This window comes from Phacochoerus africanus, chromosome 11 (assembly GCF_016906955.1).
Source record: "Phacochoerus africanus isolate WHEZ1 chromosome 11, ROS_Pafr_v1, whole genome shotgun sequence".
Taxonomy (NCBI): Eukaryota; Metazoa; Chordata; class Mammalia; order Artiodactyla; family Suidae; genus Phacochoerus; species Phacochoerus africanus.
The window spans coordinates 102,096,634-102,120,876 of NC_062554.1; the positions used below are offsets into that span (position 1 = coordinate 102,096,634).

Sequence of the window (24,243 nt, forward strand, 5' to 3'; positions counted from 1 at the left end):
CAGTATGTTTGTCAAATTAGGTTTTTGGAGCTCTCTAATCCTCAAACCAGTATATATGGTGCTGTAGATTGAAGAAAGGGGAAAAGAACCAGAAAACAAATAGAACATGGCTTTAGAAGTGGTTGATTACACTCCATTCCAGCAGTGATTATGTCCTCATGGAAGCGTGGAACAGTGATGAATTCAGTATGGTTGCTAAGTGTTCACATATCATCTTGGCATCTTCCAATTCCTTATTAAACCGTAGGTAGTGATTTCTGTACATGGAGGTTTATGCAAACAGGAGAGAACTTGAACCTCAATTCTTAATTAGCTCCAACAGCCCAATTAGGCCAGATTCCAGCTCATTTGTATAAATACTAGCACATTAGAGTCTGCTGATGAGATTGGCAGCTCATCTGCCTGGTAACCACTCATTGAAATTGTGTGATCCACGCTTGTACCACCAGTCCATGCGTAAGCAGAAGCGATGTAGCTGGATGGAAATTTGATGCTGTCTTGAGTCTTTCAAGATTCTTTTGGATTTGAGGCCTGATGTTACTTGAAACAGAAATAATATGCTGAATAAATTTTTTTAAAGTATTTAAATATACAGTAAGAGAAAGAACACTCCATGTCTCCAAGCTTGGGTAGGACCAGTGTGTAAATGTGAACATATATTTTTGCACTGAACTCTGAAAGATTAAATTTATTAGATATGGCCCTGATTTAATTTCATGTTTAATTTTAAAGGTTTTTTTTTTGCCTTTATTGCCATCATTAATATCTGATTTCAAATGATATATTTGAATATCTACAGTAAGGTCTGACTTTCAGAGCTTTAATATATTAGGAGAGGTTGGTGTTTGCATATCCTGGTGTTTATAAGCAGGGCATTGAAACTTTCTTTGTGATAGAACCATACCAGGGAGCTCACTTTCTGAATTTGTTACTGATCTTCCCCTTGTTGATACAAACTTGATTTCTTTGTCTGTTCATAACACACATTTAACATATCACCTATCATCTTTCTTTAAATTTCGTCTTCCAGAGAGTTAAGGGTGTTTTTTTTTTTTTTTTTTTTGTCTTTTAGGGCCACACCAGGACATATGGAGGCTCCCAGGCTAGGGGTCCAATCAGACTACAGCTGCTGGCCTACACCACAGCCACAGCAGTGCTGGATCCAAGCCTCGTCTGCAACTACACCACAGCTCACGGCAACGCTGGATCCTTAACCCACTGAGCGAGGCCAGGGACTGAACCTGCGTCCTCATGGGTGCAGGTTTGTTAACTGCTGCGCCATGACGGGAACTCCAAGGGTTTTTCACTACATACCGTTCTTCGCTATAGTTAATCACATTAAAAAATTCACATAATGCTCGTTTGTGCTCACAGCTCCTAGAACCAGTAAGACCAGAAATGGTAGGGATGTAGTCTCAGAAAACTCAGTGCTCCTGCCTTTCCAACTCAGCAGTCACCGATTGATGTCAAGCCTGCCTGCCCTGCCCAACAGCACACATACGTCTCCAGAGCCCTCCCAGGAGGATGGCTGGACAGCTTTTACAAAACAGGAAGTTGCTGCAAAACTTGATTATATTGCTTCTGTGTTATTTTACCTGATATCACCAACAAGAAACTGAGACTCTGGGTCATTCAGAATAAATCACATCTGTCTGTGCTCCTGTAGAGGCTCTTTCTGATTTTGCCCATGATCCTTACCTATGCGTGCAATGCATGGATTCGTGATCCTGATAACAGCTCTTCACAGATTGCCCTGTTGCTGACCACGTGGTAAAATACAGGCCCGGGCCTTGGAACTAGTTTTACTCCACAGCTCATGCTTAGGAACTCCCTTCTATTCAGAATTGCCTTTCTTCTGTCAGCTGGGCTCTGTCACCCTTGCCACATAACAGGCTTAGGGCAAACCCTGTTGCACTTGACCTTCACAGATGGACAATGGCCTGTGATTGAGGGCCTGTGCTTGTGAGTGGTGGGGCCAGTTAGCGGTGGGGCAGCTCAGCTGGGGCACTGCCCACAGGGACAGAGGGTGCTCTGTTTGCCTCGGGTGCACGTTTTCAGTCTTTCCATTTTGGATTCCAGTGCTTCAGAACTGACCTCAGAAAGGCTGGTTCTGTGTCCGGGCACAGCCTGAATGCCAGCTGCCCTGTCCGAGCTATGGGAGGATAGTTGTGCAGAGGTATGTGCAGAGGTTAACAGATTGTCTTTACCCTCCAGCTGGATCTCATTTGCCAAATACTGGAAGCCAGTTGGAGGAAACATAATCTTCATCCCTGGGTTCTCCACTTGTACGTATTTCTTGCTCTATTTGATCATGGTGGATAAAGGGCCAAAGCAACTTACTTACCAACTGAAAGTTATTATAGGAGTTCCCGTCATGGTTCAGTGGTTAACGAATCCGACTAGGAACCACAAGGTTTCGGGTTCGATCCTTGGCCTTGCTCAGTGGGTTAAGGATCCGGCGTTGCCGTGAGCTGTCGTGTAGGTTGCAGACGTGGCTCAGATCCCGTGTTGCTGTGGCGCTGGCGTAGGCCAGTGGCTACAGCTCCAATTCGACCCCTAGCCTGGGAACCTCCATGTGCCTCAGGAGTGGCCCTAGAAAAGGCAAAAAGACAAAAAGACACACAAAAAAAGAAAGTAACTGTCACCAGCCCATACCATGCACCTTAGTTCTATACTCAGCATTTAAAGTCATGCCCTTGTTAATTCACCCGTCCTCTTTCCTGGCATACGGTTGATGAGGAGTGAGGGGTACAAGAGCTTAGTCCTTCCGAGAAGGGGAATCTAGGTTAGTGCAGTTTATCATTTTTCTGCCTTCTGTCTGATGAGATTCTAGGCATTAGGGTGGTGGCCGCTGTCTTATCTATAAGCTTTCTATAGGGCAGAGCCTTTCACGGTGAGCATTAATTCTATCTGGATGTGGCAGTCAGAGCCGCTGCTCACACAGATGGGGTTCTGGAGATGAGCTGTTTGGCTGACATGCTGTCTTGTCCTTTGATCCAGCGATAGGCGGGCGAGTGCTGCTGAATATGCGGTCTTTCACATCATGACCAGGATTTTAGAAGCTACTAATAGTTTGTTTTTACCTCTGCCTCCCGGTAAGTCTTGGCTTTGTTTTTTGTTATAATAAATTTGTTATTCTTCACCTGGTACCTGGACTTTGGCACATGATGAATTTACAGATGAGACCTCCTATGTCTGGTGTCATGGTGAAAGATGGCCTGAGGTTTGTCTCTGCTGACCAGATCTCCTGATTATTAACCTATGGCTTGTCACCCACTTTAGGGAACCTGGGATGTTCTCCATGCAGCTTTCTAGGATAATTTGAGCCAGTGAAGCTGATGCAGAGATATATTTCTCTGATGTCTCCAGGCCTAGCTTATCTGATCAAGAAAGTTAACACTCAGGGGGAGAGGGTCTGGCTGGGTGTCAACAGTTGAGTTGATTCTTAGTGTTCTTTGGAAGCTAAAAATTTCCCTTAGGAAACAGGACCAAAATCAGGCCTTAATACATCCTTAGTGCATGTGTCTGCAGTCATTTAGTTGGTCTTTTTTTTTTTTTTTCAATCAACAAACATTTGTTGAATAATTACATGCCAGGTACTTGGTTAGAATTCAGAGTTTAAAAGATTGACAAAAGTCTAGTTGGGAAAATATGCATATAAATCAATATTCATTATAAGAAACAGATAAGCTCCTGTTTGCTGTAAACTATCTGCCTTATGTTTATTATGTGTATAAGTTCGATGATTGTTAAGCTTTATGATCACTATCATTACATAATGTATTAGCCAGTTTAATTTATTCATTCACATACATAGATACATACATATGTTTTTTGTTTTTTGTTTTTTTTGTCTTTTTGCCTTTTCTAGGGCCTCTCCCGAGGCATATGGAGGTTCCCAGGCTAGGGGTTGAATCGGAGCTGTAGCCATCGGCCTACGCCAGAGCCACAGCAATGCGGAATCTGAGCCGCATCTGTGACCTACACCACAGCTCACGGCAACGCCGGATCCTTAACCCACTGAGCAAGGCCAGGGATGGAACCTGCAACCTCATGGTTCCTAGTTGGATTCGTTAACCACTGCACCACGACAGGAACTCCCATACGTATGTCTTTAATTTGTTCCTTTGTTCATTCATTTTAAGCCAACATGTATATGGTACCCATTTTGTGCCAGATATTGTTCTAAGTACTTTACATAAATTAGCACATTTAATTTTCATAACAATGCTAAATGATAAGAGCTGAAATCAAACCACATTAAATTGTCACTATCCAACCAGTTTTTGACCAACAAAGATGGCACTTTCATTTGGTTTTACTTAATATTATTTTCAATTATGGATGGTCAGAAATTGAGGCACAGAAATTATAACTAACTTGTCTAACGTCACATACCTGTTAAGCACTGAGCCAATACTCAAATCCAGGGAGTCTGGCTCCTAAATCTGTGCTTCTAAGTATTATTTTGTGCTGCTTCTTGAAGTTTATATTAGTTGATATTGAAACATTGGCTTACTTATGGACCCAGAAAATTCCCACAGCGTGTCGTCCCAGCTTCTTTGCATTTGTGGTTTGTCTGATACAGCCTGGAAAACGTCATACTTTCTCTAGCCATGCACCTTATCTCATAAAATCTGCTTGTAGTGGAGGAGTTTCTTGTGACTTTGTAGGGATCGGAAAGTGACCATTCATGAGGAGAATGGATGGCTTTAAATGGAATATGAATTGTGAGGTGCCCCCTGGAAAGTGTGAAGGGATGGCATGAAAATTATGTATAGCTTTCTGGCTTAAATTCTTTCTTTTTTTTTTTTGGTCTTTTTAGGGCCACACCCATGACATGTGGAAGGAAGTTCCCAGGCTAGGGGTCGAATCAGAGCTGCTAGCCTATACCATAGCCACAGCAGTTTGGAATCCAAGCTGCATCTGCCACCTACACCACAGCTCACAGCAACACTGGATCTCCTAGCCACTGAGCAAGGCCAGGGATGGAACCCACGTCTTCATGGATGCTAGTCGGGTTTGTTACTGCTGAGCCATGATGGGAACTCCCTGGCTTCAATTCTTAATTGCTTGTCATGAACACGAAAGACCCGGTAGAGGAATGGATTGACACTTGCAGATTAGCTCGCCATGGATAGCCACGCTTTTTTTTTTTTTTTTTTTAAATAAATGAAACTGACTCACTAGGGTCAGTATTATATTTGGAGATCATAAAAATCCACATTCTCCAGAACACTGCATTCTTTCACTGGGATGGATAAGGAGGGCAAACGCAGAAGAATGTTATCCATAATGATTGAGAATTATTATGAGCAAGACTTGATGGCTTGTATCCATGGATCAAGTAAGGAAGAACAGTTTCTCCTTATCTTCTTCCCTGAAATGTTTGTTTCCCTAATATGAAGAGACACTGGATCGTGTGTGTAAATACAGGTATTTTTGTGTTCATGTATATAAATGTGCTGCTTTTCCAAGCCTCCTGGACTAGTGATCATTGTTTGAGTTCCAGGTGTGAGAAACTTGTAACAGGAACGGGTTATAGAAAAAAGGGAACGAGGACAACCAAGAGGAAGTCGTAGTTTAGAGCTGCAGCAGTTACAGTTTAAATGGGACCTGTGTTCCTCTTGCTGGCTGGAGAAGGCCATGAGCTCTGGAGGAAGAGGACTAGAGTTGGCTGGAGAAGCTCTCTGTTTCAGAAGTGATGCCTTCTTGTAGCCCATTTGTTCTGTTGCTTAGAGCTGACATGCAGAGAGGAGGCTAAGGCTGGGCTGTTGAATTTGGGACTGTGCCCCCTGGATAGAGGATGCAGCATCACCAGGGTGCTTTAGGACATGGACATGGGGCTAGAGAGGAATTTTTTTTTTTTTGGTCTTTTTGTCTTTTCTAGGACCACACCTGCGGCATATGGAGGTTCCCAGGCCAGGGGTCTAATCAGAGCTGTAGCCGCCGACCTACACCACAGCCACAGCAACTCAGGATCTTAGCCGCATCTGCGACCTACACCACAGCTCATGGCAATGCCGGATCCCCAAACCACTGAGCGCGGCCAGCGATCAAACCCAGAACCTCATGGTTCCTAGTCAGATTTGTTAACCACTGAGCCATGACGGGAACTCCTAGAGAGGAATTTTGAATCCAGAAAACCTATAGCATCAGTAACCTTTTATAATTAAGCTCTTCAGAAATAATTTCATAACTTTTTTTTTCCATCTTGGGAAGACTGTTCACATCCATTTGACAAATCTCATGCTGTTAATTAGCTAGGAAAATCGCTTTTTTTTTTTTTTTTTTTTGGAATCAGGGCAGTTAGCAGAATCATCCTGTCATCAGCCCATTAACATCTGCTTGTGGGCAGAGTCTGAACTTCTTGTGACCCTGGATGTTGCCAGGACATGGGACTCACGCCCCCCACTGCTCATGATTCATGTGCTCAGAGAAAGCTCCATGACCTGTCTGAATCCAAGTCCCTGCTCTTTGGCCATCGTGTCCTTGCCGTGTAAGCATCTAAGGCTAGGTGATGAGTCTTCGTTATTCCCCGCCCACATCCAGTCAGTTTCCCTCCCATCCCTCCCTCTCTTCTGCTGTCAGTGCCCAGTTCCCTCTCACGTGGGCCCTTGCAGTGGCCTCTCAGTAGGGAGCAGACTGTCCTTCCAGTCCCTTCTTTGCTTGTTGCCACGTTAATATTCCGAAAGTCAAACACAAATCCTCTTTCCCTTTGCCTCAAAAGCTTTCAGTGCCTCCCCCAAATTGACTCCATCACAAATCCCTGTCATTCAGCATTCAACCCCTGACACATGTGCTCAGAGCCTCTTACTTCTTCATAGAACTGGTCATGTTTTTTAAATGTATATTTATTTTGTGGTTATTTGTCAGTCTCCCCCTCAGACCGGGAGGTGCAGGCAGCAGCAGGCACGCGTGTTTCTCTCATTACTGCACACCCAGCCCCTTGCCTGGTGTGCAGAGGGTTTGTCAAGAGTCAGTTAGCTTATCCCACCTTACCTCTTGCTGCTGCTTTTGCATGTCTCTTCCAGGGATCATTCAGTCTTTCCTGGATGTGCCCCATGCTTTCTCACCTTTGGGCTTCTGTTCATCTTGTTCCATTAACACCAGTTATTGAGGCAGAATAATGTTTTGGTTAAAAGCCTGGGCTAATATTCCACAGTCTGCACCCACGTTTCACCTCTTCCACTCACTATTTATAGACTCCTAAGCAGGTTTCTTAGCTCCTGCAAATCTCTTTTTCCCTGTTTCTAAAATGGGAACCAGGAGTTGCCACTGTGGCTCAGCAGTTTAAAAACCTGACATCATCTCTGTGAGGATGCGGGTTGGATCCCTGGTCTCCATCAGTGGGTTAAGGATCCATTATTGCTGTGAGCTGTGGCGTTGGTTGCAGATTTCGGCCTGGATCCCATGTTACTGTGGCTGTGGCATAGGCTGGCAGCTGCAGCTCGGGTTCAACCCCTAGCCTGGGAACTATCAAATACCACAGGTATGGCCCTAAGAAAGGCCAAAAAAAAAAAAAAAAAAGGGGGGGGGAGAATCAGGTAGCTGCTGTCTCATGGTTTTTTATGAGGATCAAGTGAGCCTGTGCATAGATCAAAGGCCTCGGTACACGCCCGGTGTTAATTCTCGTTGTTCTACCCCATGTCAGGCTCTTTGTAGACCAGCTCTGGCTCTCAGGGCAGCCCTGCTGGAAAGGTACTGGTGATTCCATTTTAGGGATGAGGAAGCAGGATCTAGAAAGACTTACAGCTTGGAAGCAGCACAGCAGGATTCCAACCTCTGTCTACTCAGGCCAAACCTGGCTTTTGTTTCTGTCTCCAGCCTGTATGTTCTCTCATGTCATTTCTACCTGCAGGGATGGCATTGACCCTTCAAAGCTCTTTTCCCAGGCTGTCTTTTCCAAGAGGGCTTTGCTGATTCTCTCTGGTCTGATATCTTCTCCCAGGGGTATTGCTTTTGTCATTTAGTGTTAATAGTGGACTTGAAGCTCTAGCATTGTGAGGGTTTGGGTAGCCCTGCCCTTGAGACTTAAATTTGAGAGGGGGCCTTTCTACTGAGTTCCTACAGGTTTTTCTATCTGACCATGTCATTTTGGTTCTTCTTTTCTATGATTTAGTCCAAGGAGACTCCAAAAGCCTTTCTCTAGGGCATACCCAGAGATGCCTCATATAAACTGTCCCCTCTGGTCCAAATCTTTCCTCCTTCAGCAAAATGGTTCCCACCCATCAGCCTTTAGCCTGGACCTGTGGAGTTTGAAACTCTTCTGGTAATTTTTCTATTTTGCCATCTTAGCATAGAATTACAAACCTCTGAAACCTTAAAACCATTTTTCATCGAGCAGACCTTGTTCTTTTTTTCTCTTTTTGCCTAGGAAGGCATACGAGGGAATACATGCTTATTGGGAACTGTTATACACCCAGCACAGTGGTTAGTGTGATAGTACAAAGAAGGAACCTCGGACCTTGTCTTCAAGGAGCATTTATTCGACTCTCCATGCCAAGTGCTAAGCTGAGTGCTTTATTGCCGTCAGCAGATTCATTGCGTCTGGACGGCTGGAGAGGCTGGCTGCCTGTGTTTACCATCCTGGGTCTCTCGTCCTAGGTTTTCACACTCTGCACACGATCCTTGGCGTCCGCTGTCTCCCTTTGCATAACCTGCTGCATTACATTGATAATGGAGTGCTGCTTCTCACAGAAACAGCTGTCACGAGGCTCATGAAAGGTAAGGGGCTCTGAGTTGGCCGGAGTGCTTGTCCTGCTCCAAACGCCACCAAGGGCTGTCTTCTTGGTTATGCAAGCTGTGTGGTCACATTGTACCTTGTTGCACTCAGAAGGGCCCCGTGTACATCTAAGGTTCTGCATTCAATCTTGAAGTTCTTTTTTTAGAAGAGAAAATTTATATTTATTTATTTATTTGGCCACGCCCTCAGTGGGACCAGGGATCAAACCCATGCCACAGCAGTGAGAACACTGGATCCTTTATCTACTAGGCCACCAGAGAACTCCTTGCAATTCTTCACAGCTGAAGAGGAGCTCCTCATTTTCATTTTGCAGTGGGCCCCACTTTTATGCATCTGGTCCTACTGAGTCCCATTTGTTTCCCGTATCCATCCTTTTGGCCAATGCACCGTAGCCCTTCAAGAAGGCCCCAAAGGGCTTCTCAGTCTACACACAGCTTTTAGATTCCTTTTCTGCACGGGAGGGCACTTGAAGCTGTGTTTCTCAAGAAAATGTCATGAAATGGCTTACTTTCAATTGATTAACTCTGTTATCCCATAGTTAGACCTGAAACACAGGGAAAAGTAATGAGAGATATAGGGCCAGTGAAAATTTGAACTTGAAATAAGACTGTAGTGGAATGACTCTCAGTTAAAATTTTCAGTTGTGGTAGTTTATAAATGAGTTTATTAATATTTATTGAAGTATTTGCCATTCCTCAAATATTTGCCTTCTAAGTCAGCAAAATTGCTTTATGATTGGCAGCCTGTTACAGAACCATGTTCCATGATATATAGACAGCTTCATTAAGAAAGCTGTTCTTAAATCAACTATCTTTCAACAAAAATTTGAGAAAAAGAACCCCCTCCCCCCCTTTTTAGGGTCGCACCTACGGCATATGGAGGTTCCCAGGCTAGGGGTTGAATCAGAGCTGTAGCCACCGGCCTACGCCAGAGCCACAGCAACTACAGATCTGAGCCGTATCTGTGACCTACACCACAGCTCACGGCAACACCAGATCCTTAACCCACTAAGCAAAGCCAGGGATCAAACCTGTAACCTCATGGTTCCTATTTGGATTCATTACTCTGTGCCACAATGGGAATTACCCCCCTTTCTTTTTAATTCACAAAGACCCTAAGACTTCTGTAGTGTTGTTGGACTTAGCTTGAAATACAAGATTGGGCCATGTGTTGTCAGGATGAACCCCTGAAGTATTAGCTTGCTCAGGTATCAAAATGGGCCTTTCTGATTTTTCTTCTTTTTATTTTGTTTGCCAATTTCTGACTTTCTTGTAGATCTGGACAATACAGAAAAAAATGAAAAACTGAAATTCAGCATCATTGTGCGGCTTCCTCCGGTAATCCTGAAGTATATTTTATTTTCTAAGCCTTGGCAATCTACCTCTGGCAATTTCGTCTTGCAAGAAGAGCATGTACTTGCTTTGGGCTGAAGTTAATCCAATTGTTTCCCTCTTTGGCCCTTCCCAAGAAATCCCATCCCCCACCCCCGCCTCCACCCCCACTGCTGCTGCTCCCCCAGGGCCTGCAGAGCTTGCTCTTCTGGCTGTGCGCTGGCTTGGCACAGCTCACCTAGAACATCAAGCCATTTTCTCCTCTTAGGAAACCACACTAATATTTACAGCTGTGAGTCTGAGGGAAGGCAGAAGGGAAACATGTGCTTTTTGGTATTTAAACTGATAAGAAATTTAAATACAGGTGAGGTCAGAAGGTTCTGGAACTGCATTTCCTCCCACTGTTGTTTCCACCATGGCAGGGAAACATTCCCGGGTGGAAGGAAAAATGAGAAACGGGGGGAAAGGGTTATTTAGGCACTCCTTACTGGTGTGGGTGATATTAGCTCTCTGAGTCAGAAATGCTGTGAAGTTAAGACATTCCACCACAACGTCTCCAGAGACTCTGACTCTGCGGACCTCCTGGCCCTGAGAACCGTGGTCGGCTCTGTGCTGTTTACATACCCTGAGCCCTTGTATCTCTGGCAGGATCCTCCCACAAAGGATGCCTGTTGCCTTCCCGGACCTAATTGCCTGGCTTTGTAACACCCTCTCGCCTTCACAGGCTTACTGCAGCAAAGGCAGGAAGAGAAAATAAAAGTTATGTTTTCCAAAGCTAGATCTCTCCGGGGATGTCTCTGAACATTTAGTTGGGTCTCTCATATTGATTTTGTTTTTGCCTTGTACTCTAAGGGAATTAACATTTTCTGGGCAGGGCACTGGCAAACCACATGCCTACCACCTTTAGCTTCCTATCAGACTATCACTTAGGGTTGGCAGATCCCCAGTTTTGAAGAGTGGCAGACGCACTCCATTGCAGAAAAAGAGTTTGGCAACAGCAGTGCATAGACTGCTTTCCTCAGGGCTGCATTTAAGGGACTATCTATTCAAAATTCAGAAGCATACCTCATAGGAGATAGCCTCTCTCCAAGGCTCAACCATGAAGAGGCTGTTTTTTAGACTAACTAGCTGCTTTGGAATAAATCTTTTTAAATTATGGATAGAAGGTACAAGTACTTACTCTCCTCTCTGTATTTTTCCAACTTTTTACTTTTATTATTGACAATTTTTTTTTTTTTAGCAAGGAAGGCACAGAGATTTCCCATACACACCCCAGCACCGCCCCCCAACATGTATAGCCTCCCCCATTAACTTATCAACATCCCCCACCAAAGTGGTCCACTTGCTACAGTGGATGAACCTACACTGATGCATCACAGTCACCCCAAGTCCATAGTTAATATTAGAGTTCCCTCTTGGTGTGGTTCATTCTGTGAGTTTGGACAGATGTAAAAAGAGATACATTTTTCATTGCATCATCATGCAGAGTGTGTTTTCACTGCCCTAAAAATTCTCCTCTACATATTTTTCAATTTGCAAAAATAGCTTATCGGTCAGAAGATCTGCCGCCTTTGGGATCATCCTGTGAGTTCTAACATTATTTCCCGGAACCATGTAAAGCACCTGCTTCAGAACTATACCAAACAGGTGAGACTGTATGGAGCTCAGTCCCAGTAAATGGTTTTTGGAGCCGCTTTTCCCATTTTGCCATCTCCATATGGGTAGCAGTTGTAGTTCTCACTTTAAGTGTGTGCTTGTTTTGGAGAATCAACTGAGAGCAGAGTGGTTTTTTCCTTTTAGCCTCAGAGTTGTGTGATGGACAAGTCATCATTCAGTGTAGAATTTCTGCCTCTGAACTTCTTAATTGAAATACTGACAGATATGGAGTCTTCTGATCCAGGTACGTCACTCAGCTCTCAGGCTTTTCTTGTTTTTCCCTTGACACATCAGTCAGTCCCTATTCACTTCTGTGTACCCCTTTCTTGCCAAAATATCCCTTACTTACAAGTAGGATCTTATTGCAATTGGTTTTAATTAGAAATACACAATTGACTACCTAAATTACCAAAGGAATAACCACCTTTTCAGGGTTTAAAAGGGTTTAAGAGTCTAAAAACCTATTTGGTTGATGCAAATAGCCTTTCTTGGTGCAGAGATTTGATAAATTTTAACAGCATTTTCTCAGAATGGTATGTTTTTACCAAAATATAAAACAATTATGGTTTCTGTGAGGTGTGACACAATGTAATAAATGTTTTGTGGCTTCACAGTAACTCTTCTCTCTCTTTTTCTTTTCAGCTCTGTATGCTTTTGAAGGACATGACAATGTAGATGCAAAATTTGTGGAGGAAGCAGCTCTGAAACACACCACAGCGCTTTTAGGCTTATAAAAGAGAAATGCAATTGTATCAGCTTCCAGTATTTTAATCTTGCTCATTTCCACTGAGAATCCTTTTGCAGTGTTTTAAACTGGTAACCCAAATCAGAATACATTGTTGAGCCATCTGAATTTCAGTCTGGGGAGTTCCTGTCATGGGGCAGTGGAAGCCAATCCGACTAAGAAGCATGAGGCTGTGGGTTCGATCCCTGGCTTCGCTCAGTGGGTTAAGAATCTGGCGTTGCCATGAGCTGTGGTGTACGTGGTAGACACGGCTCGGATCTGGCATTGCTATGGCTTTGGCTGTGGCTGTGGCTGGCAGCTGTAGCTCTGATTGGAACCCTAGCCTGGGAGCCTCCATATGCTATGGTTGCAACCCTGAAAAAACAAACAAAAAACCCGAACTTCAGTTTAGTACTTGTTCAGACAGAACTAGACTACTGTGCTTCACCTTGTTTTGAACAGCAGATGAGCAGTCAAGTGTCGAGGAGTGTCGGCTGGTCCAAGGAGGCAGGCATTGGCGTACATGATGCTCTTCGGAGTGGCTTATCTTCCTGGGGCTTTCATAGGCCAAAAGCTAGTTTCTGTTACACTCTGAAATGAAATATGCTTTAAAGATGTAGAAACAGTGCTGAGGAAAACAAAAATTAGATGTGTCACTGAAAAATAGCATATAACAAGCAGAAAAATTAAATGGTGCATGTAAACTCTGTTTGGAAAGAGGATACTTAAAAAAAAAACCCTGAATTTGGACTAAGTCAAATCTGCTAATTCCAGTATCAAATAATTTGTGACATGTAGCATTTTGTACATACCTAGAATAGGATTTGTCTCTCTGATGGTTCAGATGGAACTGTATTTAATACTGTAAAGTTATTTTTATATTTATAAAAGTTTGCTTTAGTAATTCTTGCCATAAAAAAGTACTAAAAGTTTTAGCCTGACTCCTTTGTTATTTGAACATGGCCTTTTTATTCTAGCCAAGAATCATGAGTCCATGAACATGTTCTCCCAAAGGCCCCCACGACACCCACTTTTCTCCCATTTTTCTTTGTTTTTTCCCTTTTTCTTCTCCAGTGGCTTCATTCTGACCATCAGTACAGTTGCTGCCTGAGGTCAGCTCATAACCCTTTGCTTTTCTCTCTTCCTACTGTTTCCGTTGATGAACTTGTGAAATTTTAATGATTATAATTCTCACTAGCCAGGATAATCATTCAACTTTTCTAAAATCATTGCATTCTAAAAATTATCCTTTTCTACAGAATTTCCCTTTTTGGCCAAATATTTCATGGTCACCAAGGCTTAAAATGTTGGAGTCATATCATCAAGGCAGTGCTGTTTCCGTTTGATAAGATCATTCGTTTTCATTCGCCTCACTTTTCACACCTGGGTTGTTTCTGTTACTTTCTGACATCAAGTTCATCTGACGCATATTTGAGATAAACACTCATTTGAGCCTGTCACTCCTCTGCTCATAGTCCTTTGATAACTTTCCTTGTATTACAGATAAAATCCAAACTCCTGACATTCAGGGTCTCCCAAATCTCAGCCTTAGGCGATTCCCCAGTACAAACATTCTGTTCCAGCCAGGCTAGCTCACGGGCCTTGAGACAATTTTTGGCTTCTTCCTTCCAAGCCTCGCTCAGGCTATTACCCCCACGTGGAATCCCCTCCTCTTATTAAGATCTGACTGCTTCTTAAGGGCCATATCAAAAGTTCCATCTGACTGTGATCCCCACCATCCCAGCACATGGTGACAGCTTCACCCCCTGGACCAAGTAGCACGCCTTGTAATATTTAAGCACCCATCCTTTGTGATTTTTTTTCACTTTTTTTTTGTCTTTTGTCTTTTTAGGGCCGCACCTGCAGCATGTGGAGGTTCCCAGGCTAGGGGTCTAATCGGAGCTGTTGCTGCTGGCCTACACCACAGCCACAGCAATGCCGGATCCTTAATGCACTGAGCGATGCCAGGGATCGAACCTGCAACCCCGTGGTTCCTAGTCAGATTCGTTTCTGCTGTGCCACGATGGGAACTCCCTTTTTTCACTTTTTAAAGTTTGATTGTAGTTGATTTACAATGTTTTCTTTGGATTTTTGAAAATTATTTTTCCTTTTTATTTTGTGAAGCTTCCTATGTGTATAATTTCTGAATCCCTAATGTTATTACTGATCCTTACAACACAGGAACCGTGTGTAAGTACCCAGTGTTTCTTTGCACTAACTGCACAGCATTCGTGGCATTACTGGTCATAGGTGCTCCTGAGGAATGGCTTTCTAGTGACTTCACAAAGCAGCCAGGTTAGATTCAGGACCCACAGACTGAGAATGAGGTTCAGTTTCCCTCCAGTCTATCAGGATGGGAGCTTGGAACAGATTTTGTTTGGTCTAGCAAAATAAACAAATGTGATATTTTTTACACTCAGAGTTGTGAACTAAAATTCATAACTGATAACAATCCGAAATAACAATAGTTTGAGTATATTAATGAATGTAAAATCACAGCTTTCAAATCTTACTTGTATCTTTTCATGTGAGAAAATAAATGGAATTAGGAAAACATACTTGGGTGAAAAGCAGTAAAATTAGTGATGAAATAAGTGGTATTGGCCTAATTTTCAACTTTTTACATGCAAAGTTACAAATATTTCATTGAAATTTTGAAATATCTGCCAGCTAAACTTAAAGCAATCGTAAGGGTATTTGCATGTAACATTGTGGAAAATCTAAATTTATAAGAAAAATAAATTCAGGCCTGATTATTTTTGAACAAAAAGATTCTTATTTGTAAAGAGAATCACCGTAATATTACTTTTTAAAAAGGACAGGCTTCCCTATTGATTATATTCCTCAATCTAGATTACTGACATCTTCTTCTTTTTTAAAATTTTTTAAAAAATAAATTTTATTGGGAGTATAGTTGACTTAGAAAGTCGTGTTAAGTTTCAGATGTACAGCAAAGTGAATCAGTTATACATACACATATATCCATTCTTTTTCAGATTCTTTTCCCATATGAGTTATTACACAGTATTGAGTAGGTTACCCTGTGCCATACAATAAGTCCTTGTTACTTGTCTGTCTTATATACAGTAGTGTGTATATGACATCAACTTCTAATGCAACTATTTAACAAAATGAGGTATATCCTTGCGATACTCAGGATATTTTTCCTTTCAATTATTCTTTCATTCTGTTTAAAGTGGGTATATTGAACAGGATTTGCTTTTTTTTAAAAAAAAGCAAATAAAGACCACTCTGCCAATTTCTGTACTTCATTAAAAAGGTATTTATTTTTATTGCATTTTTATAGCATCCACTCTACTCTAGATTTCTGAAAGGTATTCAATAGATAGCGTGAAAAAGACAAATTGGTGAGTGTGAAAGGAAGCAAGCATATTGTTCTCTGTTAGATAATTGTGTGGGGTGATTGTGGATACCATGTTTATCTGTAATTCAGAGCTCTTATGTGGACACTTTGCAGCCGAGGATAGGAAGAAACCCAGCTGAGGTGTCTCCTTGAGAAGCCTGGGATGGTTCACACATTCAAATTTCAATTGGCTTTATAACAGGTTTCCTTATGTGCCTCATATTGGCCCCAGGTTCACTGGGCTTAAAAGGAGCCAGAGCACCATATGGTTTTGGCAGAGGAAGAGTGGCTTCTGCCTCTGGGATGTAGGCATTTGGACGCGGCTCTGCAGTTGTGTAAACACCATTGGGCAGCTGGCGATTTTCTGCTTCCAGGAACTCCTGCAGAGAATGAGTTATCCTTTTCAGTTTTTGAAAACTCTAGTAAAGTCACTTTATCCTCAGGGCCCATCAGACATAGCTGGGTCTGAGCAGCCTTAGGTTGTGCTGGGCCTATTCCCCAAAGGGACAAAAGGGTGTGAGGGTGGGGTCATCAAATGCGCACACTCCCACACACACATTTCACTTCATTGGAACGACCCATGTTGCTCAAGCATCACTCTCTGCCTGGGGTTTAAGTTTATCATAAACTGGTTGGTGGGGCCTAAAATCAGGACATTCCAAACTCAGTATCTTTCATCCGGCCCTAATTACTTCCACGTTTTTGACAAAGGCAGGGCAATCTATTTCTGTTGGTAGGTCGCTGTTGAGCAAATGGTACAAAGGAAGAGATAAGGAGTAAAGTAGAACCAGAGGCGAGGAGTGGTCAGCAGCTTGCTTTGAGCCCCAAGACTCTGCCTGTGCTTCTAGAAAACAAAGAGATCTCTTGCAGCATGAAGAAGAACTCAAAAAACATGGCCACAGGTAAATGACTGCTGGGACACCACAGGTACAGTGTGAATGCCCTCAAAACATAGTCCCAGGAAGTGTGGGAATTACAAATGGGACCCTATTTTCAGGAATTCTGAGGATGTGCTTGGAATGCACTATTTTCTTGGGCTGGGCAGTGGTGTTTAGGGAGGGTCTCCTCAGTCATCTGTGAGTGACTTGTAGGTCCTGGGATGTTGTCTCCTTAGAAAGAGATGCCTAATTCCCCTCTAAGGTTATTGAAAGGTCAGGGAGTAGGAATAAGAACTGGGCACTCAACTTGTAGGTGGGGTCAGTGATAGACCTAGGCCAGTGGTAGGAGAAGAAGGCTGGCACTGAAGCCTCCTCAGGGGTTCTGCACTGGGTGCAGGGTCTGCAGAAGCCTGTGGCAACCGTCATATGCTGGAGGCCTCACAGTGTGCTGTGGGACCACAGCAGATGGATATGGAACAGTAAGATATGGTCTGAGGAGGGGTACAAAGACAGAGATTAGAGGCCTGTGGATAAAAAAGCAGTGCCAGCCTGGCCAGCCATTGCCACACCAATAGGAGGCCTTGGTGTTCACACAGGAGAGGATGCTTATCTGGGGGGATGTTCACACCAGCGAAGGATGTAGGGCTGTGGGTGGGTGGGGGGACTCAGTGCTTGCTAAGTGTTCTCCAGGGAATATTAGGACACTTCAGACTATTGTACTTTGACTCGCTTACATAATATTTTCAAAAAGCAACACCTATTTCTTTCTTTTTTAAAATTCAGATATAGTTGATTTACAATGTGCCAATTTCTGCTGTATAGCATAGTGACCCAGTCTTACATATGAATATTCTTTTTCTCATGCACTCTTCCACCATGTTCTATCCCAAGAGATTGGATATAGTTGCCTGTGCCGTGCAGTAGGACCTCACTGCTTATTCATTCTAAATGTAATAGTTTGCATCTACCAACCCCAAACTTCCCCAGAACTGCTTTCTAATGACTGTCCAGACTGTGTGTGTATTGAGTAGAAAATGTTCATGTTTTCGGGGAGGATTGACACCCCTGAAAACAGCCCTTCCCGGCACACTTTACAAATGCAATATAGAAGCCATAGCTTACCCGAGACTTTTCAGCGATGGCCAAAGCGTACATTTCTTCATCTCGAAGTACTTTCAGCCATTCTCTCTCAATCTCTTTATTGAGGGGCAGACCCTTTTCTATCCTGGAATTGCAAGTGAGGATGAAGTCTTCCTTCTCTTTGACTTCCTTTTGGAGTTCAATGGCCATAGCTTGTTTCATGGACAGCTCAGCAACAAGAGCCATCATTTTTTCGGTAGCATCTTTGATTTTTTTCTGGTAGCCGTTCATCTAGAATTAAAAAGCCCAAGGCTTAGCCTATGTATACATTCCACAGAGACTTGAAGAAAATGGCAGGCTTGCTGGCTGTCTAGTTGTGGGGGGCATTCTTGCCTGAAGGAAGGAGAGTTTAGCTGGGAATTCACAGAGAAAAAGAATAGGAAGAGACCTCAGCGATTCAGCCCAAGATGCTGGCTATGTAAATAAGGACAAGGAAAAGGGAAAAGAAAGAAGTCTATTCATCTAGTTAGTGGATTTCCAGGTGGATGGTATTGAGGAGAATATCTTAGTGTCTCTGTTTTTAACGGGTGAAAAGGACAGGAGAAAGAGTGTTCTCGATGTCTAAGTTCCGGCCTGATTTTGCCATGTTATTAGCCTGTTGCTTATTCTAGGGGAAAAATCTGGTAGAACAGAACTGTATTACTTACTTGTTGCTTAATTAAGATAATCAGCATCTGTAATGATTTTTAAGGGAAACTCTCACACTTCCATGTGTTTGTATTATGGATCATAATTCCTGGGATGCATCATTATTAGGTCATAAGCAAGCATGAGCTGACTGGACAGCCTGGCCAGTAACTTGAAATGCAGTGTTCCTGTGTGTGTGTGTGTGTGTGTGTGTGTGTGCGTGCACACACTTACCTTTTCATATCATTTGTTTATTGTCAGAGAATTCAGAGATAAGACTAAATGGAAAGATTGATTTTAAAAGACAGAAATGAAGTAAAATTGGAATTGGTGGTTTCTGTAAGCTTTCTGGCCCACAGCACTGCCTTTCAATGAGGCTGCAGCCCTGGTGGGACAGTGAGGGGTGACCCCTCCCAGCCACCAGCACTCACTGTCGAATCGAATCGCCCTGCCTTATTATTTCTTCATATCCTTTCACTACTGACACGAGGTTATATGTGTATTTAGTTATAGCCTGTCATCCCACAAGAGTGTCATCTTCGTGGGGACGAGGACTGTTGGTTTTATTCCTTATGTTGCCAGTGCTTGGAACATAGGAGGCAAAATTAAAGTTGAATGTTTGTTGAACAAAAGAATGAAAAAATTCTCTGTCTTATTTAATCATTCAGTTCTTCGAACCAAGGTCAATTGAGACATGAATATGAGCTTCCAAAACTACACCTGACCTTGACACACTTTCTCCTCTAATAGAGTGTAGATTATTCTATCTGTACATTTGCTTACAGAAACATGCTGCTGGTGATTTACCTGCTTCTGAAAATACAATGACTGATTATTATGTGCAAACTTTGTCTCTTTAAGGGACTAGGGAATATACATTTTTATAACTCTTCCACACTGCACTAATTTTCAGGAAGCATATTTTGAATAGAAACGACTGCCATTCAAAGCTTCGGTGATCAATCACCATCTCTCTCTTAAATTTTGTTCATTAATCAGCCATTGCACACTTGAGTGTGTGTCTTAACTAGCCAACCTCCCTTCTCCTCCATTAATTAAAAAAAAAAAGGATGGTATAATCATCTTCTCTATGTTATTGCTGAGATTTCCCACTTTCTGTTCCTTTGGGAAATGTAAGAGGAGTCATAAGCTCTCTGGAAAAGATGACAGATGAACACCTGCAAGGGCCCAGGCCAATTCTGCTTGACTATATAATGCTCACCACCATGTTAGCTGATATCACACTCATTTAACAGATCAAGAAACCCAGTTTTAAGGTCATTTATGTATCTTTCTCAGTGTTACTTGCTAGTATGGGGAAATCACAGATCTGAGATCTGAATGTCTTTCTACCTTCCAGCTCTATCTATATGAGGAGATTATTTTAAATGGAGGGGGAAACGGCCAGGTAGAGAGGATAGACAGTGGGGAAAAGAAAAGGGAGATAAATCACGAGGACAGGACTCAGTCTTGCTGGAACCTTCCTGACCACGTGGACAGTCTCAGCAGCCACCATTTGCATTTCTCTGGCGTTACAGTTGACTTCTGGAGGGGCTCTGTCCTCAGCTTTGACAAGCCGGCCTTTGGCAAAAACCACCTTCCCCAAAGAAAGGGAAATTCATTTTGCTGAAGGTAGGAAGGCAACATTTCAAGGAACTTCGGACGTGCTAATTCAGGAAAAGTTCATGAGCCTAAGCAAGTCTTAACATTTCTTATTTTCTGAGGTAAAGTCCTGGATTGCACAGGTGCTGCTGGAGTGATCAGTGGTCAGAGTGGAAGAGTAAAGGCCAAATAAAAATGGCCAAGAAGGCTTGAGATTGACAGTCATTTCCTATTTATTTAGTGGGCCAAAACTCTTTCTAAAATGGGATTGTTTATTCAGTCAAAGTTTATCTAGAGTTTCGTACATAAGAGGGATTGGGGAAACTTAAACTGAGGAAAAATCACTGCCCTCAGGAGCCCACAGTCGGGGGTGTGGGTGTCACTGTTACTTGTGGTATCTTATCTGTCTCTCCCACCAGATGGTGCGGACAGCGAGCCCTTTCCCTTTTGTGCTCAGCAGCTCCAGTAATGTTGCTGACTGACTGAAATCCCTGTGCTGTCATGAAGGGATGCTCCAAGGGCCTGGGGAGGCCAGGCAGGCAGCAAACCATCCAACACCCAAAGGTGCAATGTTCTGTTTGTCTGCCTCCCTCCTGCTGGCTGCTCCACCTGGAGTAGCTTCTAGCAGTCCCAGCCTGGCCCTGTAACTTTTGGTTGACAGGCCTGGTATTTTACGATTGGGAATGAGGAAGCTCCACGTTACTGGCCTTTCCTCACTAGTGGGGCCTGGGGGTGGCTCCACCCCAGGGTGGAATAGGTCTGGGCATTGTGCGACTGGTGTTCCCTTTAATAGATCCCTCCCGTTTCTGGGTTCTGGCTGACTTCTGGATTCAGGGAGTTCCCATGCAGACCACTGAGTAATGGAGGCCCTCCCTTCACAAGGAACTAGAAAGGATTTAACCTGACATGTAAAATATGAAGATGATCCTTGTAGGTATCTTGTTAAGTGAAACTTGTATACTGTCATTGAAAGGCTTAGGACTTCCCACTATAAAGTATTCAGGGTATAAGATTGAAACTTCGACAATTCTCTAAGAGACATCTTGACATTTTTAATTTTACATCTTTGGATTTCTGTAGTCATAAGGTCTATCCCCCCTGGGTCTTCTCTCCAAAAATGAAGCCGTCTATGGAAAATGGAAAGTGATGGGCAGGGAAGGGCAGAAGAGGAGGCGGGACTCAGGCGGACCTTCTTGGCTAAGAGCAGTGTGTCCTGCTTGCAGGCCTGAGTTTTGCTGTAGAGCCTGTCTGTGAGCCGAGACACCTGTTCATAGATGAAATCCTTCTCCAGCAACTTCTCCTCCTTCTTGGCCAGCTGTAGTTCCAGCTATGGTCAAAAACAATTTTAATAGGAAAAAGTCATGTGAATCCAAATCTTTCCTGTTTGTTTTGTTTGTTTGTTTGTTTGTTGGTTTTTTGTTTGTTTGTTTTTTGGTCTTTTTAGGACTGCACCTGCGGCATACGGATGTTCCCCAAGCTAGGGGTTGAATCAGAGCCACAGGTGCTGGCCTACACCACAGCCACGGCAACGCAGGATCCAAGCTGCATCTGTGACTTACACCACAGCTCATGGCAATGCTGGATCCTTAACCCACTGAGCAAAGCCAGGGATTGAACCTATGTCCTCGTGGATGATATATTCATTTCCTCTAAGCCATGATGGGAACTCCCAAATCTTTCCTAATTAGAGCACTGTTTTTCCCCCTTAATGAAGACACCTTGCTTTCATAGTTCCCAAGGTAACTCTAGAAGGCCTTTAAAGCTGGACTAAGCCAAGACTTCCCGTCCCTAACACCCCTAACCCCTCAAGAGCTATGGAAGTTCTTCCTCCCCATGGCAGAGAATGGCCTTCTTGGCTCCATCTAACTTCCATGTTGCCGTTCCTCTGATAGGCTCTTCAGGACAACAGATGAATCCATTCAAGATGCCAAAAGTGCCCCTGTGGGCTGTGAGACAAAGGTGGGCATCTTGGGACCACCAAAGTCATACTTCTTTTGGCAAGCATCTAAAGTCAAGCTTAGGTTTTGTAACTAGATTACAATGAAGGGCCTATGTTAGTGGCTAGAATAATGAGGGATGCATCTGCCTAACATGACACAGTACCACAGATATCTGTGACACTGATCAACCAGCAGCTAAGAGGTGGTATTTTAAGAAAGGATTGTTTACCGCATCCATTTTTTTAATCATTTCTTCTTCGGTCATATCTTTCCCTGGAAGGAAGCGTGTTCTGTTCTCACTGTCGGGATTGATAAATTGTTTCTCCAGGTCTTTTATTCTGTCTGTACACTGTGAAAACTATTAAACAAGAGAGAAACATTAACTTTGCTCGGTAAATCTTAAAGCCACATAGTCTAGGTTCTTTAGGGTCTTTCCAGGCAAAGGTGAGAGGGAATTCCCAACACCCCATCAGCTGGACTTGTGGTCAAGAAATGTTTTGGCTTCCTCACGGGACCATGAGGACGATGTCTGCAACTGACCCTACAAAGCAAGGCAGCAACTTCTGGGTCATCAAAAAAGAGCTGACATTTATTACTTCCCATTTTGTGCTGTATGCATGGGATTCTGTGCAGTTGCAGAGCTCCAACTATACAGACTTACCCTCTCCTTATTGCACACTGTTACAGGGGCCAAGGTAGACAACATACAAGATACCCTACATATTAGACCCCAGTTTAAAACCCTTTTCTGGCATTAGGCTTAATGGTTCCTCAAAGAAGAATACAGTTCTTAATTACCAGGTCAACACAACGTACAGTCTGTGAGGAATATCTGTATCTTCTTTAGTAAATACCCAATGTAATGTTTTATATATCAACTATATCTGTTGACTCTGAGAATTTAGAGGTGGTGAAGAAATACAGAACTTACCGAGTAGGAGTGGCAGCCACACTTACATTGTTTTGTAGAGAGAGATGTAGAACACACTAAAAGCCAAGAGCCATCACGTTTAGCTTTTCTCCTGAAAACCTGTATCCTCTCAGGCAAATCCTTTTATCTTCTCTACACCTCAACTATCAAACGGGAAAGTAAGTCCCCATCTCATGGGGTTGATCCATTAAACAAGATAATATATTTAACGTACTTTATAATGTATCCAAGAGTGATACAGGTAGAATTAAAATTTTTGATTTGTGCTCCTTCTTACAACAAAAAGAATTTCAAATAGTGACATGAATAATTCTTTTCCTTTCCTCTCTCGCCACACTTCTTGACTGCTTACTATGGAGTGAAAGTATCCATGTATGTGTAATTAAGCATTTGTGGTCTTTAGTATTAACATTTAACATCTTTTTTAGTTAGGAAATTCACAAGGAAAAAATTATTGTGCTTATTTATCAAAGTGGTCCCTCGATTGATCTTATTTTCCTGTGGGCCTTTGAGGAAAAACTGTTTCCTTTTTCTGTATAAAATAGTGTTCCTGTGTTCTAAAATAGTTCACGTGACTTCCAAGAGCTCTAAAAACGGGCTCTTATTGCAAGTAAAATGTTGCTGGGAAATGTGACTCACGATAATCCTTGGAGTGGACTGTTTGATGATTAAAAACTGTTACGAGCAACTAAAAAATAAAACTGCAAGCCTTAAGAGAATTCTAAAAATGATACAAAAAAGAGGAAGATTGAACACACACACACACACACACACACAAAACACTGCAGCTATGACAAATAACAGGATATGATGAGGATCCGGCATTGCATGGCATGGTGCAAACATGGCTTGCTTGAAGCCTGAAATTTCACATCATATCCTCAAAGGGCCTATGTAATTAGTGCTGAGTATACAATTAAATAATTAGAGGCCGTTTGAAAACCAATGGGAAACTTTCTATTTAATTTTTTTTTTTTTGGCAGAACCTACAGCACACATAAATTCTTGGGCCAGGGATTGAGTCCATGCCACAGCAGTGACAATACAGGATCCTTAACCCACCAGGCCACCAGGGAACTCTGTCTATTCAACTATTCTTAAGCTTGGAACTAACTCTGATGGAACAGTTAGCTGATAACACACGGTCCCTATGCTTCATTTCATATGCAGTCAGAATGGCGAAGGCTCACACCAGACGGTATACTATCCTTGAATGGACAGGATTTTCCTCTTGGGTAAATGGAGTTCATATTTCATACCAGATAACTGGTTTTATAGAAAGAATTTTATCTTTTGAACAGAAG

At 42.8% G+C, this 24,243-nt stretch overlaps 2 protein-coding genes across 11 annotated transcripts in view; one reads left to right on the plus strand and one right to left on the minus strand.

The window, feature by feature from the left end:
- The window catches only part of GSAP (gamma-secretase activating protein), a 94,145-nt gene extending 80,753 nt beyond the window's left edge, over positions 1-13,392 (plus strand). For 4 of the 10 annotated variants that reach the window (XM_047754167.1, XM_047754168.1, XM_047754170.1 and 1 more), the window contains 7 exons: positions 2,215-2,285; positions 3,001-3,095; positions 8,608-8,727; positions 10,022-10,083; positions 11,623-11,724; positions 11,878-11,977; positions 12,376-13,392. In XM_047754167.1, coding sequence (XP_047610123.1) covers positions 2,215-2,285; positions 3,001-3,095; positions 8,608-8,727; positions 10,022-10,083; positions 11,623-11,724; positions 11,878-11,977; positions 12,376-12,467 — 642 coding nt within the window. In that variant the 3' untranslated portion in view covers positions 12,468-13,392. Of the gene's footprint in view, positions 1-2,214; positions 2,286-3,000; positions 3,096-4,825; positions 4,857-8,377; positions 8,728-10,021; positions 10,084-11,622; positions 11,725-11,877; positions 11,978-12,375 lie in introns of those variants that run through there. The other 6 variants (XM_047754171.1, XM_047754169.1, XM_047754173.1 and 3 more) reach the window with 6 other exon arrangements.
- Positions 13,393-15,725: 2,333 nt separating this feature from the next.
- Positions 15,726-24,243, minus strand: part of CCDC146 (coiled-coil domain containing 146) — a 125,675-nt gene continuing 117,157 nt past the window's right edge. The window contains exons 16-19 of the mRNA XM_047752028.1: positions 22,238-22,366; positions 21,258-21,395; positions 17,822-18,070; positions 15,726-16,201 (exon numbers count right to left, since the gene is read on the minus strand). Coding sequence (XP_047607984.1) covers positions 15,998-16,201; positions 17,822-18,070; positions 21,258-21,395; positions 22,238-22,366 — 720 coding nt within the window. The 3' untranslated portion in view covers positions 15,726-15,997. The remainder of the gene's footprint in view (positions 16,202-17,821; positions 18,071-21,257; positions 21,396-22,237; positions 22,367-24,243) is intronic.